At 40.8% G+C, this 14877-nt stretch overlaps 1 protein-coding gene across 1 annotated transcript in view; it reads right to left on the bottom strand.

Moving 5' to 3' along the window:
- B3GALNT2 (beta-1,3-N-acetylgalactosaminyltransferase 2) overlaps window positions 1-14877 on the bottom strand; it is a 47622-nt gene that overhangs the window by 23699 nt on the left and 9046 nt on the right. The window contains exons 2-5 of the mRNA XM_072993244.2: window positions 5567-5714; window positions 4443-4543; window positions 3830-4023; window positions 1895-1990 (exon numbers count right to left, since the gene is read on the bottom strand). Coding sequence (XP_072849345.2) covers window positions 1895-1990; window positions 3830-4023; window positions 4443-4543; window positions 5567-5714 — 539 coding nt within the window. The remainder of the gene's footprint in view (window positions 1-1894; window positions 1991-3829; window positions 4024-4442; window positions 4544-5566; window positions 5715-14877) is intronic.

The raw sequence follows: 14877 nt of genomic DNA, 5'->3' as shown, positions 1-14877 counted from the left end.
CATGCAATTTTTTTATACAATGCTAAATATTTATTTTCCCATCAAGAAACAGGAAAAAAAATGCTGCCCAGAGTAGACCATTCGTCTAGATGGGTGGGGTATAAATCTAATAAAATAATAAACTAACTAAATAAAAAAATAAATAGTTCAGCAATGATAGTGACCTACAATCTGCCTGCTGAAAGCCTCAGGTCTAAAACTGTTGAAAAGAAAACAGTAGCGACACACATGACAAAGGTTCTCCATATCTAAATAGCATCTTTATTGCAGTTTGAGCGCCTTTTCATTTATGAAGGCAACAGAACAGGTGTATTGATTTAATGCAGCTGTTATATTATGCTATGTGTCTTCAAGTCAGAACTGACTTACAGAGACCCCAATAGGGCTTTCAAGGTAAGTGAGATATTTAAGGAGTGGTTTTTACCAACTCCACACCCTCTGTGAACTTCAATGACAGAGCAGGGATTTCAACCCAGGCCTCCTGAATCCTAGTACAGTATGTCATTCTATCCACTACACCACAATGCAGCTACATCTCTGAAAAATGTGCAGCAGGGTGTTGGCTGTTATTGTTTTGATGAAGGCTCATTAAAATTACATAACAGACATAACTGAGTCAAGGACAAATCAATGCTACTTTCAACTGGCCTCTTACAAACTCTGCTTCTTTAGGTATACATTTTAACTGTAGACACTCCTGTCCTTAATCAGGCTAAAGCTTTGAGAAAAAGACTCAATCCAGTCTGACAGCTAAGTTGTCTAAACCTTTCCTCTTTCCCCTTCACTCCTCTTAAGAGCATGAAAAAGACAGCTGTACTTCGATTCCCAAAATGGATAATCTTCATCCACCAGATGGACAAACTTCATCCCCTTCATCCTACGACAAAAATGGTAACTAATAGCGTCTTTAGTAGATAATTGATTACGTCTCAAATCAACACTAGTCACCACTTTAGAGAGGCAAGTGCATTTAAGACTACAGTATTTATGTAAATGAAAAGGAAATACAACGAACCCTTTAGTGTGTCAGCCATGTCATATGTGAAAACTCTTTGCAATTTTTAAAAAACTAGAACATCATTTAAATAAAAGCCAAAGGTAATTAGCAAAACAAACCCAAACAATGCAAATCTTTCTTAATACAATTAGCTAGTGCTTCACATACCTATTGCCAAAAAAGGCCATATTATGATCTGTATATCTGTTTCAAGTTAATTATTGTAAAGAAGTTGGAAACAAGAGTTTTGGTCTAAATATCATCTGCCAATTTCAAACTTAATTTTCCTTGCACGCATCTGTTTGTTAAGAACTATCTTGATAAAGTTTACAGGGGGGGGGAGAATTCTTATCTCATTGTTTCTCAAAATATGTCCATGGTGAGAGTTTCTAAATTTTCAATTTTTGCTTTAGGACGTTCTGCGTGCACCATGGAGGGCTTGAACTCAAGTCTAAATCAAGAAGCCCAAACTTTAGCACAAACTATTCACTCTCCACTGTGAAAACAATTAAATGAGCTTTAATTCAGAAAATCCTGGCATATGATACAATGTTTCCCAAAGAAAGGCTGCCTAAAATCTCCTTTCTCCATATATCAAAGCTTTGAGACAATTCTCCTGAAAGCTTAGCATGCCATCTCCCATCTCCCATATAGATCATTAAGTCATTAGGACCTTAAGAAGATTTTGGTTACTTACAGCAGAACAGAATCAAAGAGCACTGAGCTGCAAAAAGAAATAAATACTAGTGCCTAGAATGTGTGACATTTCACAGTCTCAAAGCTTTTCAAATATTAATTACTACTGAAGAAGGCTGAACAAATCTGAGCAGATGAAAACCCCAAATGACAGTGGTAAGCATCAGTCAACTATTTGCTCAAGTTATATGCTACACATACCTCAGGTAGAATGAACTGTTCCACGGGTTTATACCAAAGTCTGTTCACTTGTACTCCAGAGCTAGGTGGACTAAAACGAGCACTGAAGAGAGCCTCCTAGGAAAACAATGAGCAATACTCTTGTAAGTCATGAACCTGATCAATGCAATTCATATTCACCCACTCTTGTCTAGTTCATGACAGAAAAATACAGTACGCACTTTAGAACCAAAGGTATATATACAACCAATTCTATGTGTTTTTTTTTAAACATAGGGGCCTTATCATTTTTTTTTTACAAAATACCAACTTTTAAAGATTCTGTACTTAATAAGGTTAAAATAGAAGTTGCTAAATAACTGGGGGGGGGGAAAGTGAGGTAAAAGTAACAATGAGCCCATTTTTTTCAAACCCCTGCATCAAAATTTTAGAATTTCAGCCAACTCTACTGACATTTAGATACCAGTACTAGAATTTTAAAAATGTCTTGTCCACAAAGCATATCATAATAACTGTCAATTATATTCAAACCATTCAAAATAGCCAGAGGTGTTCAGTTCAGGACATTATTTCCAATGCAGATCTCACAGAAGAAACCCACACCTGCATCAGAGTATATTTTTAATTACCTGTTTTAAACCCAACACCACACAACCCTTTCTATTATTTGTAATTTTGGAACTGGTTGTACAGTGTGTGGACAAAGTGATGGTATCAATTTACCAGCCAGACAGACACACTTCATGGATACTCTCGCCTACTCCTAATGTCGTCTGACACATCTCTATTTGGGCATATGGAAAAAAAAAGATTGGATAGTTCTCTCTTTTTCTTTTTCTTTTTCCTTCTCCAAACCTCCGTACAAGTGAGAGCTTCAGGGAGTGGAACCTGTTTGGCAGAAGGCTAGAGGCAATCATACCTAAAGAGCTTGTAGGTTGGGTTACAGAAACCTGGCCACACTAAATTAACATTGTGCAGACATGGAACGAAATGCACCAATAATCAATCCACATGCCATACCATGAAATATCTCAACAGGTAAACAGTACTACTGAAATAATAATTCATTTCATACTCTAGTTTAGTACATTGCAGTTTCAAACACTTCATTTTGAGGTTTACTTCTCAACAGGCACATATGGAATTGCACCGTTAACATTTCTGTTCTACTCTTAGGGTCCAAACCTTTGTAAAGTGGCTTACCAAAAAACAATAAATACAAACCACATAACCAAAATTAGTCTGCAGGAAAATCTAAGTAATTATCCAAATAAAGTACAAGTATAGCTTATACTGATCTTATAGCACAGGGTAGGCAGAGTGCAGGCTTTCAGATGTTGTTACACTGCATCTCCCTGTATTCCTCACATTGGCTGTCAGTTAGGGCCAACAGAGTTTACACTTCAACATATTCTGGACTGGAGGATCACACTTACTGAATACTAGCTCCATATTCAGTAAACAAGGAGGCTACACCATGCTCTACAGGAAAGGGGTGACAGAAACACATGTACGTCTGTATGTACGTATGTACGTACGTACGCACGCACACACAAAGAACACCCATAGAATCACTAGTCATCTTGATGTGAACAAAAAATAAATTTGATGACCTGGTAAGAGTTTGTATGTCCCTATTCCTGTGACATGATTATCTATTTAATAAAAGGCAGAAGGCTGAGGTCACATCCTTCAATAGACTGCCATCCTGAAAGTTCCAAATGTTCACAAAGCATACAGAACACACAATGTTACCACCTGATTTCTTGCCATTTTGAACCCTTTTTCTCCTTCCCATTACTCTTCCTACTTATTCATCCCATTAGTTTAACTTTTAACTGCCCAAATATGCTGAACAGCCTTTGAGTAAAACAAAAAGTCACACAAAATTATAACAATGCACAGCTTCTAGAAAGGCTATGGATTTAGTCCACTCTGCTAAGTGCAGCAGCATACCTCTTGTTCTGCCTGGTATAGTTTCACTGTGATGTTCCTCTGGAAACCTACATCCTTAGCATCATAGAACACCCCAAGACTGGTGATGACAATGGGGTAAAGGACTTTGAAATGCACACTGACCACTCTGTCTTCCGAGAGCACTGACATATCATCCTCTGGCAGAGTGAATGCTTCAATTTCTTGATTCAGAACTATTGGAGAGAGAGAAAAAAACAGTATAACACAAAGACATCTATAGTAGGCAAAAAAGCAAACAAAACTCAGTAATTTTGGAAAATTCTTACTCTGCAAAATATGAAATGATTCTGTATTAATTACAATCATTTGTAGGTGCAATGGAGAATGTACTTAGATACTGTTTACATTTTAATCCTTAAAAACATTTAATTGGAAATATATCCAATTTGTTTTCTGCATACACCAATTAAGATTGTACATTACTTCCTAGCTTACTGTCTCAGCTCCCTGATAATATTAGTCTTTCAGTTTGAGTATAAAAGTATCAGAATATGTGCTGTATTGTGGCAGCCACAATATATGAAAAGTCTGTAAGTTATAAACGTGCATCACATAATGTACAATTCATCTAATGTCAAAATATTTTTCTTACCTGGGTTACTGATGTTCAGAAGCCTGCATGAATAAGGATCCTCTCTGTCTTCTACTGGCACATCACATCCATGTGCACCAATTATAAACTTCACAAGGACACTACGATATTATAATTAACATTTGTTGATTTCTGTTTTATTATATTCAGAATGGTTATTTAAAGGACAAATATAAGCTTTACAGAAAAACAAGGTTATTTGGGATGCATTCTGAAAATTGCCTTTTACAATTAACTACTGTAACCACTGCAAGACCATTCACCATGGGCTTTTACAAAAGACAAAAGGGCAAAAAGAAGATTCTTTTCTATTTAGCTATTTTAGTATTTGTTTCTCTATAATTGCCCCATTAATTTCCCTCAGCTATCTGAATGAGAAAACTAGAGAACAACAGTTATGCTAGGATTTAGGTTCTACAAATTTACCTCATAATAACGGGGAAGGGGAAAAGATCAAAAATATAATTTATTTTAGTTAATGAAATAATGACAATTATCATACATACTGTACCTATTATATTCATTAGCATAAAGTTTTTCCAACTGAACTTGTCTATCTTACCTGCACCTGCTCCCTCCAAAATAAGACCTAACCTGAAAATAAACCCTAGTATGATTTTTCAGGACGCCCGTAATATAAGCCCTACCCCAAAAATAAACCGCAGTTAAGTGAAACCCCACCCTCCACCATTGTGCAGCAACCAGAAGAAGATATGACTGTATTTGAGTAAATGTAGATTGTTGTACATGAAAAAAAAAAAACATCCCCTGAAAATAAGCCCTAATGCGTTTTTTGGAGCAAAAATTAATATAAGACCCTGTCTTATTTCTAGGGAAAAACAGTATGTCACAAACTACGAGCCTCGAAGACTCCAATTGTACAGAGTAATTCAGTGGGAAGTTCACAGAAAGGATAAAGAAAAGCACTATCAAACAAATATTTTAACATACAGCAATAATATTTCTTGTCAGAACATTCGGAAGGAAGCACCAGATTTCCTATTACTATGGGTTGTTTTTGAAAATGATTCTAAGAATATTGGGATTTTCATAAATAATCATGAAGTCTTGATTTGGAGCTTTATAAGAGAAGGGATAGGGCTAAAAGAAGTACTGGGAATTACCGCTGACTTAGTCCTGGGTGTTGTTTCAAATGCTTGAACCAAGTGTTCCTTATAGCATTGCGCAATTCAACATTATTCCGTGCAGACAGCACCCCTACAATGACATCATAATGTTTTGGTTTCCAATGGGGAAAGAAAGCCAGTAGACCTGAAAGTATAAATGAACAATGCCAATTAGAAAGCAAGCAAAGAAGCATGCTAGTGGTTGCTGCAGACAGATTACTGTTGCAAGCAAAGTGTTAAAAAATAAAAATGAGCAGCACTGTAGCAATTAACTTTTGTGATAACAGCCCTTGTTTTCATTGTGTAATTATATGTAAATTCTTTAGCACGAATTAGCCAAATAATTCATGATGTAATAAATCAAAAGTATGTAATAGGAAACACAAACTTAAAAAAGAAAACGTTACCTCTTAAATTTGGAGAGAGAGAACATGCAGATTTCAGAAATGTGTTTTCACATGAGATCAGCAGAAAGAGTGCCAACAGGAAAATACTTCAATTTGCTTTTTTTACAACAGTCTCCCCATTTTTAAAATAAACTTCATAATATGCATATATTCATAACATTATGTTCAATGTTATGTTGAGAAGATACGCTGTTACACAATTAAGGAAACAAACATTTTATTCTAGCAGCATGATGTGAGCATTTGCGTTTCAGGAAGGCAGGAGTAAAGGTATGCATATGTTTTGGGTTTTTTTAGCTATTAATGGGTATAACTACTATGGTTAAAAGCCTCACTAAAAATAAACTTACAGTGAACTGGTTTCCTTTAAATTAAAGTGTTCTCCTAAAATGAAAACTAATAAACAAGGCAAAAGTCCTACAATGAGATAGCACGCATCCATGACCTATTTCTACTACGGAAATACTCAGGCTTATATTTAGCATTGGCAAGAGATACGTTTCATCTCACTCTGCTTAATTTGAGAATTAATCCAAGAAATTTAAGTGACAAACCAAGGAAATGCCAGAACAGTTTAGAACTCCTCTTGCACGTACAGCAGAAGAATCAATTTCAGAAGTCTAATTTTAGTATGCCCCAGAAGATCTACTGATTTACACTGCATGTTCTAGATATAACAGTTTGGGGATGTCCAATAACATCACTGTATTTACGAAATATCTTTACCTCAGATGTTTGCAAAATAGCTTCATGGAATCCTATAATCACAAGTTTACTACACATTGTAATTAAAAAGAAAACCATGTGTAACCATGGGTTCATTCCAATGGTGACAACTCTCTATCCAGGATACTACCATTTTCATAATAAATGAGTGTACTCTTAATTAGCTGAGAAGAATAGACATGATGATACGCAGAGTGACTTGGTGTTATAAAGCCAGGGGAAGTTTCCCTTGGACTAGTTAGGTTGAAAATATTTCAAAACCCAAATCTCAGCATGAATATTCACAATTCTTCTTGTTATTTTCAACATGGTTAATCTTCCAATACACTCGAACATATGAGTGTAAATTTTAAAAGACCCCTACCCTTTCTTTCCACCTTTGAATTGGTAAGGGAGCAATTATTTTTCTTATACACTGTAGTTGTGTGCTGTATGAGGTGATACACTGTGTGGAAGTTCCTTGTCCCAAATTCTTGTTCTAAGCAGGCTAGGGCTTACTATCAAGGTCATCTAAGCTATTTAACAGCCTAGCACTATAACGATCTCTGTTTACTTCCCCACCTCCCCAAACTGGTTTCATCAGTAGTTATATGTGAATAATGAATCACTAATTCTAGTTACTTTTTTCAGATTGCAACACTATAAAGTAAAACTGGCCAGGGTGTTGACAGCTTGTAGCCAAATAAGAAATAAATTTATATTTGTAGTCCGTATCAATCAATCAATAAGTTACTACAAGTAAAACATTTTTAAAATTCCAACAAACCCTTTAAATTTCCCAAAAAACAGTGGTAAAATGATGCTTTGATCAAACCAGTAAAGAGATTTAACAGCATATTTCTTATATAAATGTCTGCCAGGCACTTCAAAGCAGACTGTAGTTGTCAAAATAGCTTCTTTCCTGGCTTCATGTTCGTTGTCCATAGCACCAAAGTGAAATGCAATGGCACCAAGGTAAGGAAGAAGTGCAAGTGACAAGAATATAGTTGGTTTCTTCCAGTAAGTTAAGATTGCACTATAGAACTAGACATTAGCATTACAACCAAAATGAAACTGAACCACTAGCAGCAAAGCTGACAGCACTGACACAAGCAGAAGATGACACAAAGAGCCCCAAATCTAGGTAAGGATGACAAAATTAAAAAACATTCAGAGTTGATTTGAAAATCTTAAAAATAGAATTTATGCGATCACAAACTGGCAGAGTACAAGGGAGGATGTGAGGTGTGACATGTCTAATGAGTTTATTGAATATGCCTTTGCCCTGTCCTTCAGAGAACAACCTGAGAATCAGGGAATACAAGAACTCCAGAAATCAGATTCTTTGCCATGATACATTACACTACACCACTGGTTCTTAACCTTGGGTTACTCAGGAGTTTTGGACTGCAACTCCCAGAAGCCTTCACCACCAACTGTGCTGGCTGGGGTTTATCAATGTGACAAACCCAGACCTACTGGGATCTGCCACACGTTAACTAAGCTGCCACCAACCATTCCCTATAAGAAGTCACACAGACCAGGGATGGATTTTCAACAAATAAAAGAATAAGGTTTATTTAAAACAACACACAGGGAAAATAAAATGATCAGGTGAATAAGATATAGTAACGTGGCTTAGTCTCATTCATACATGCATACAGTTTGGTTCACACAGAACCCTTAACTTGAAGCACAGACCCTGAACCTATCAGTTCTGGCTAACCATACAGACACCTGAACCTATCAGGTTGGTACTGACACACAGTAGTACCCTGTCTGACACACAGACTCCCACACCAGCTTCTTCTTCCCAGCTGCTGCTTTGTCTCTCACATCCCAGCGTCTAAACTTCTCCACACACGCATCACATATATATACAGTACAGCCCCTCCTCCTGATGTCCCGCCTTCCACTCCCCATAGGATGGAACTTTCCCTCCAAACCCATGACAGACAGGTAACATCAGTGCTGTATGTAACACCTCCCCTCTTTATAAGTTGTTTTGTAGGGGGAAAGCTAAGGTGCTTTTTCCCAAAAAACAACCTGGATAAAACACACAACAACAGTTATACATACCATATCATACTTACTTATACTTACATTCTAAGTTAACCATATCAATTAGGCATTTAAACATTTACCATATACATTACACCAAGTTACCTTTATTCATACAAACCAAATTCAAAAAAACCAGGTACATTTAACCTTTTGTCATCAATATATATACATAGTCCATGTTTCTTTCGCCGTCTTCAATCTTCAGGTCTTCTTGACAAGGCGTCAGCAACACAGTTCACTGACCCTCTGACCACCTTCACTTCAAAGTCATAGTCCTGTAGGTTTAAAGCCCACCTCATAAGTGTGCTATTGTGGGTTTTCATTGTCTTTAACCATTGCAGTGGTGAATGGTCAGTGCACAGAACAAAATGTCTTCCCCAGATGTAAGGCTTGGCCTTCTGGATCGCGTAGACTATGGCCAAACACTCCTTCTCCACGGTTGCCAAATGTCTCTCACCTTTTTGAAGTTTCCTACTCAGGTAGGACACTGGATGCTGGTCACCATTCTCATCCTCCTGGCAAAGAACTGCTCCTACCCCGCTGTTAGACGCATCGGTGTAGACGATGAACTCCCGGTCGAAGTCTGGAGCACGCAGCACTGGATAGTTGATGAGCGCCTGCTTCAACCTCTGGAACGCCTCCTCACAGTCGCTGGTCCACGGGATGCGGTCATCAGCTTTCTTCCTCGTCAGATCGGTCAGCGGAGCCGCAATCTCGCTAAACCTCGGGATGAACTTTCTGTAGTAGCCCACCAACCCAAGAAATGATTTGACTTTTTTCTTGGTGTTGGGTCTGGGCCAATCACGAACTGCTTCTATTTTGGCCTCTAGGGGTTTTATCACTCCTCCCCCTACCATGTGACCCAAGTATTTTATTTCTGGGCTACCCAGCTGACACTTGCTGGCCTTTACTGTTAGCCCTGCTGCACTTAACTTCTGCAGCACTAATTCCAGGTGTATCAGGTGATCTTCCCAGGTATTACTGAAGATCCCTATGTCGTCAATGTAGGCCACTGTAAAGTCACTGAGCCCTGCCAAGGTCTGGTCCATCAGCCTTTGGAATGTGGCTGGTGCATTTCTGAGACCAAAGCTCAGGACTCGAAACTCATAGAGACCAAAAGGGCTGCAAAAGGCAGTCTTTTCTTGATCCCTGGGATCAATTCTTAATTGCCAATATCCCTTTACCAGGTCCAATGATGAGATGAACCGACAACCCCCTATGGTTTCAATCAGGTTGTCTAGCCTGGGCATTGGGTAGGCATCAGGAGTGGTTACACGGTTTAATTTCCTGTAATCGACACAAAACCTAATGCTCCCATCAGGCTTGTCCACAAGGACTATCGGAGAGGACCAAGGACTAGAAGAGGGGACGATTATGTTCTCCCTAAGCATCTCGTCCAGCTCCTTCCGCACCTTGTCCCTATAGGGTCCCGTTACTCGGTATGGGGATACTGCCTGCGGGGGTGCATCCCCTGTGTGGATCCGATGCATCACTCCCTTCACTATCCCCGGCTTGTTGGAAAACACCTGTTGATATTTACTAAGCAGCATTTTTAGTTCTTGCTGCTGGTCTTGGGTGAGTGCAGGACTGATCTTTACCTCCTCGGGGTTGTATTTTACTTCCCCTCTACCCTCCCAGAAGGGTAATTCCGCTTCCTCACTCTCAGCTGCTTTTATCGCAAATAAAACCCTCTGTTCCCCTCTGTAGTAGGGTTTTAGGGCATTCACATGAACCACCCTCCTTGCTTGGTTCTCCTCCTGCTCTATAAGGTAGTTCAGGTCTGACATCTTGGAAATGACCCTATATGGTCCTGCCCATTTGAGCTGCAGTTTATTCTCTCTGCAGGGCCTAAGCCAAAGCACTTCCTCCCCTGGGTCAAAGTGCCTCTCTCTAGCTTTGTGGTCATACCATGTTTTCTGTCTGACCTTCTGAGCTTGCAGGTTTTCTGCTGCCAGCTCTAGATTTCTCTTTAGGTCATTCATCAAGGTGTCTATGTATGTCACAACGTCTTGTGGGTCATCCTGGGTGATCTGCTCCCAATTTTGTTTGATCAAATCAAGGGGCCCTTTCACCCTTCTCCCAAATAAAAGTTCAAATGGACTGAACCCGGTACTGGCTTGTGGCACTGATCAATAAGCAAACAAAAGGGATTGCAGCTTCTGGTCCCAATTGTTTGGATTCTCTGCCAAGTAAGCCCTAATCATGCGCATTAGAGTCCCATTGAACTTCTCAGTTAACCCATTACTTTCAGGATGATAGGCAGTGGTTTCCTTGTGCTTAATTCCACAGATTTGCCATAAGCGTTTCATGAGCTTTGATGTGAACGATGCGCCCAAATCTGTGATTATTTCTGAGGCAAATCCCATCCTGGATATATACCCCACCAAGGCATCTGCCACTGTGTTAGTTTCAATGTTAGTCAAGGGTATGGCTTCAGGGTACCTCGTGGCATGGTCCACAATGGTGAGAATGAACCTGTTCCCCCTCTTTGTGGCCTTGGGCAAAGGTCCCACAATATCCACCCCTATGCATTTGAACGGAGTGTCAATCACAGGCAAAGGGCACAACTTTGCTTTGGTCCTGTCGCGGCTATTCCCCTGCCTTTGACACACATCACATTGTTTACAGAACTCCCTGATCTGCTTCCCTATGTCAGGCCAGTAGAAATTCTGTGTGATTCTCTGCTGTGTTTTGTTCACCCCTAAGTGTGCAGCAAACATGTCAGAGTGCCCCCTTTGTAAGATCATGGGGCGATACTTTTCAGGTACCACTAGCTGACTTCTGATCCCATCTCCCCCTTTTGAGATATTCCTCAGGGTCTCTCTATACAAAATCCCCTTTTTCTCTAGAAATCTCACTGGGGTTTCAGGTGTTAGCTGGGCGTCAGTCACCTGTTCAAAACACTTTTGGAGAGTGGCGTCTGCCTTTTGCTCTTGTCCAAATCTGCTGTCTGTGGTTAAGGTTTCCACCACAGCTTCTGAACTCCCCTCTGCTTCCGTCTCGGGCTCATCATTACCCCCCTGAACTGTCCCCGTGGTGGCTTGTGAGCGTGTAATCACTAGCACCCGTTTCACATGTTCAGCCAGGTCATTTCCCACGAGCACGGCTGCTGGCAGAGTCGATGAAATCGCTAGCCGCCAAACTCCCCTCCAGCCTTGAAAGTTCACAGGTACCTCCGCTACTGGCAGAGAGATCACCTGCCCCTCAATCCCTGCCACCTTCATGCTCTCATTTGGGATTACATACTCCCTAGGAATAATATCTGGATGGCACAGGGTTACCTGGGAACAAGTGTCCCGCAGCCCCCGATACTGATGGTCAAGTATTCCTACGTCCACCCCTGCTGTCTCAAACAACTGAGAATCTGTTCTCACCAGCAGGCAGCGCCTGACCTCTACAAGAGGACCATTTTCCTCAGCCTGATCAGCAGATGTAGCTGTTCCAGATTGAGTAGCCATGGCAACAGGCTCCCTCAGTGACAATGAGCCTTGCTCTTTCTGGACACAGAACACAGCTTTTGGCTTGGTCCCACTCGAATCCTGAGGCACCATTCCTTTTAGCTGCTTTAATTTCTCACACTCTGAGATTAGATGGCCCTTTCCCTGACAGAAATAACATTTTCTGGTGTATTTTGAGTCTTTCTCCTCTTGTCTTGGTTTTCCCTCCAAAATCTGAGGTCTTAGTTTCATGTCTGAGGGCTTCCCTTCACCATGGGCCCCTCCCCCTTGCTGGCTTTCCCCTGGTCCCTGAGAGTACTTGCTGTAGGTTTCTTTAGGTTTCCCCATCGCTTTCCCCTCACCCAAGGGCTTTCTTATTTGGGAAATAAAATCTGCGATCTCGGCTGCTTCTGCCACAGATTTTGGTTTCCTTTCCCTCACCTGGAATTTCAGTTCCCCATGCAGGACTGAATAGAACTGTTCCAGCGCTATCAAGTCTTTGAGCTGCTGAAAGGTCTCTGTCCCCTCCTGAGATAGCCATTTCTCTAGCAGCCTCACCAATTGAGCCCCCACTTGGGTAAAAGTCTGCTCTGGTTTCTTTGTGAGGGACCTGAATCTTTGCCTCAGCTGTTCCGCATTTATCCCATGTCTTGCAAACACCAGTTTTTTAAACTCTGCAAAATCTCTCATCAGTTCCTGTGGCATCTCTGAATAAACCTCAGCCAGGCTACCACTGATTAAAGATCGCATGATGGTCATCTTCTCAGTTTCCCTCACTGAGAAGTCCACAAACGCTCTTTCCACTAAGGAAAAGAACACCTCAGGACAATCTCCCTTGTGGTACACAGGGAATTTCTTCAGGTCAGCCTTAGACAATTGGCCTCCCTCAGAATCCCTATTGTTATTATTGTTCTGGTTCATCAGTTCCAATTTTCTTAATTCAAACGCCATTCTCTCTCTCTCCAATCTTTCTTCTCTCTCCATTCTCTCTCTCTCTCTCTCTCTAATTCAAATTGCCGTTGTTTCTCCCTTTCCTCCCTTCTTTCTCTCTCTAATCTTTCTTCTCTTTCCCTTTCCTCCATTTCAAATTGCCTCATCCTCAGTTCATGCTGTTGGGCTATGAGCAATTTTCTAAGTTCTGGGTTCTGTTCTCCCGTGCTGTCACCCTGCACTGAGCCAAATTCATCCTCAGAACCTTGGTCTACCTGGGGGTCTTTCACTTCACCCATTTCTGCCATCTGGCTTCGAGTCAAGGGCATAATCCCCCCTCAGAACAGGCTGCTTTAAAAAGTCAAGCCTCAAAATAAAACGACCACTTTTTTTTTCTTTTGCCTCAGAACCAGCTTTCCCTATAGATTGCTGCTGTCCTTCAGCACTAATTTGCAACAGTTGCGAGCTAGAGTCTACCCCCCTCTGCTGGGCCTCTCAGCAGGCAGGCTAAATCACTGTTACTATACAGTTTTGCCTCAGCTTTTTTCCCGCCAAAAACAGGCTGCCTCAGAGCTCCCTAATCTAGCCCCCAATCTGAGGTTACACGTTCTTCTACTAGTGCACCCCCCCGTGAGGCACACCTAGAAGATTACCTACGCGCTCTCAGATTGTCCCTGACTAGACCCCCCTTGCTCTGGGCACACTTGCCAAGGCTTTGCTGGACCGCTGGACAACTGGACCAGTCGTATCCCACCGCTGCCACCAATCAATGTGACAAACCCAGACCTACTGGGATCTGCCACACGTTAACTAAGCTGCCACCAACCATTCCCTATAAGAAGTCACACAGACCAGGGATGGATTTTCAACAAATAAAAGAATAAGGTTTATTTAAAACAACACACAGGGAAAATAAAATGATCAGGTGAATAAGATATAGTAACGTGGCTTAGTCTCATTCATACATGCATACAGTTTGGTTCACACAGAACCCTTAACTTGAAGCACAGACCCTGAACCTATCAGTTCTGGCTAACCATACAGACACCTGAACCTATCAGGTTGGTACTGACACACAGTAGTACCCTGTCTGACACACAGACTCCCACACCAGCTTCTTCTTCCCAGCTGCTGCTTTGTCTCTCACATCCCAGCGTCTAAACTTCTCCACACACGCATCACATATATATACAGTACAGCCCCTCCTCCTGATGTCCCGCCTTCCACTCCCCATAGGATGGAACTTTCCCTCCAAACCCATGACAGACAGGTAACATCAGTGCTGTATGTAACATGGGTTACTCAGGAGTTTTGGACTGCAACTCCCAGAAGCCTTCACCACCAACTGTGCTGGCTGGGGTTTCTGGGAGTTGCAGTTCAAAAGCATCCGAGTAACAAAGGTTAAGAACCACTGCACTACACCATTCACTGAGTAACTTTGTGAAGATTTTTATTGTAGAAACGGAAATAGTATTAAAAATAGAAAAGCCAAACAAATGGGAATAGATACTTTTTAAAAATAAAACTCCCAACATAACCCTGCCAGCGTCACTACTGGCCATGACTGCAAGGGTTTTGTGGAAATTACAGTCTAAAAAAAATAACATTTCCCATTTTCAGAAACCAGTTCACAGAGAGAAACCACTCTAAAGCAACTGCAACAGATGCTGTTCTAGATCTAAAAGTAGCCCTATAAACAAAGTTATCTAAGGAACAAATAGAAACTGACTTACCTGTGCAAAAAGATTCAACTCAGGTTGGTGCC

This window comes from Pogona vitticeps, chromosome 1, assembly GCF_051106095.1.
Source record: "Pogona vitticeps strain Pit_001003342236 chromosome 1, PviZW2.1, whole genome shotgun sequence".
NCBI lineage: Eukaryota > Metazoa > Chordata > Lepidosauria > Squamata > Agamidae > Pogona > Pogona vitticeps.
Note: the sequence above shows the minus strand (reverse complement) of the source record. Positions and strands in the feature narration are given on the sequence as shown.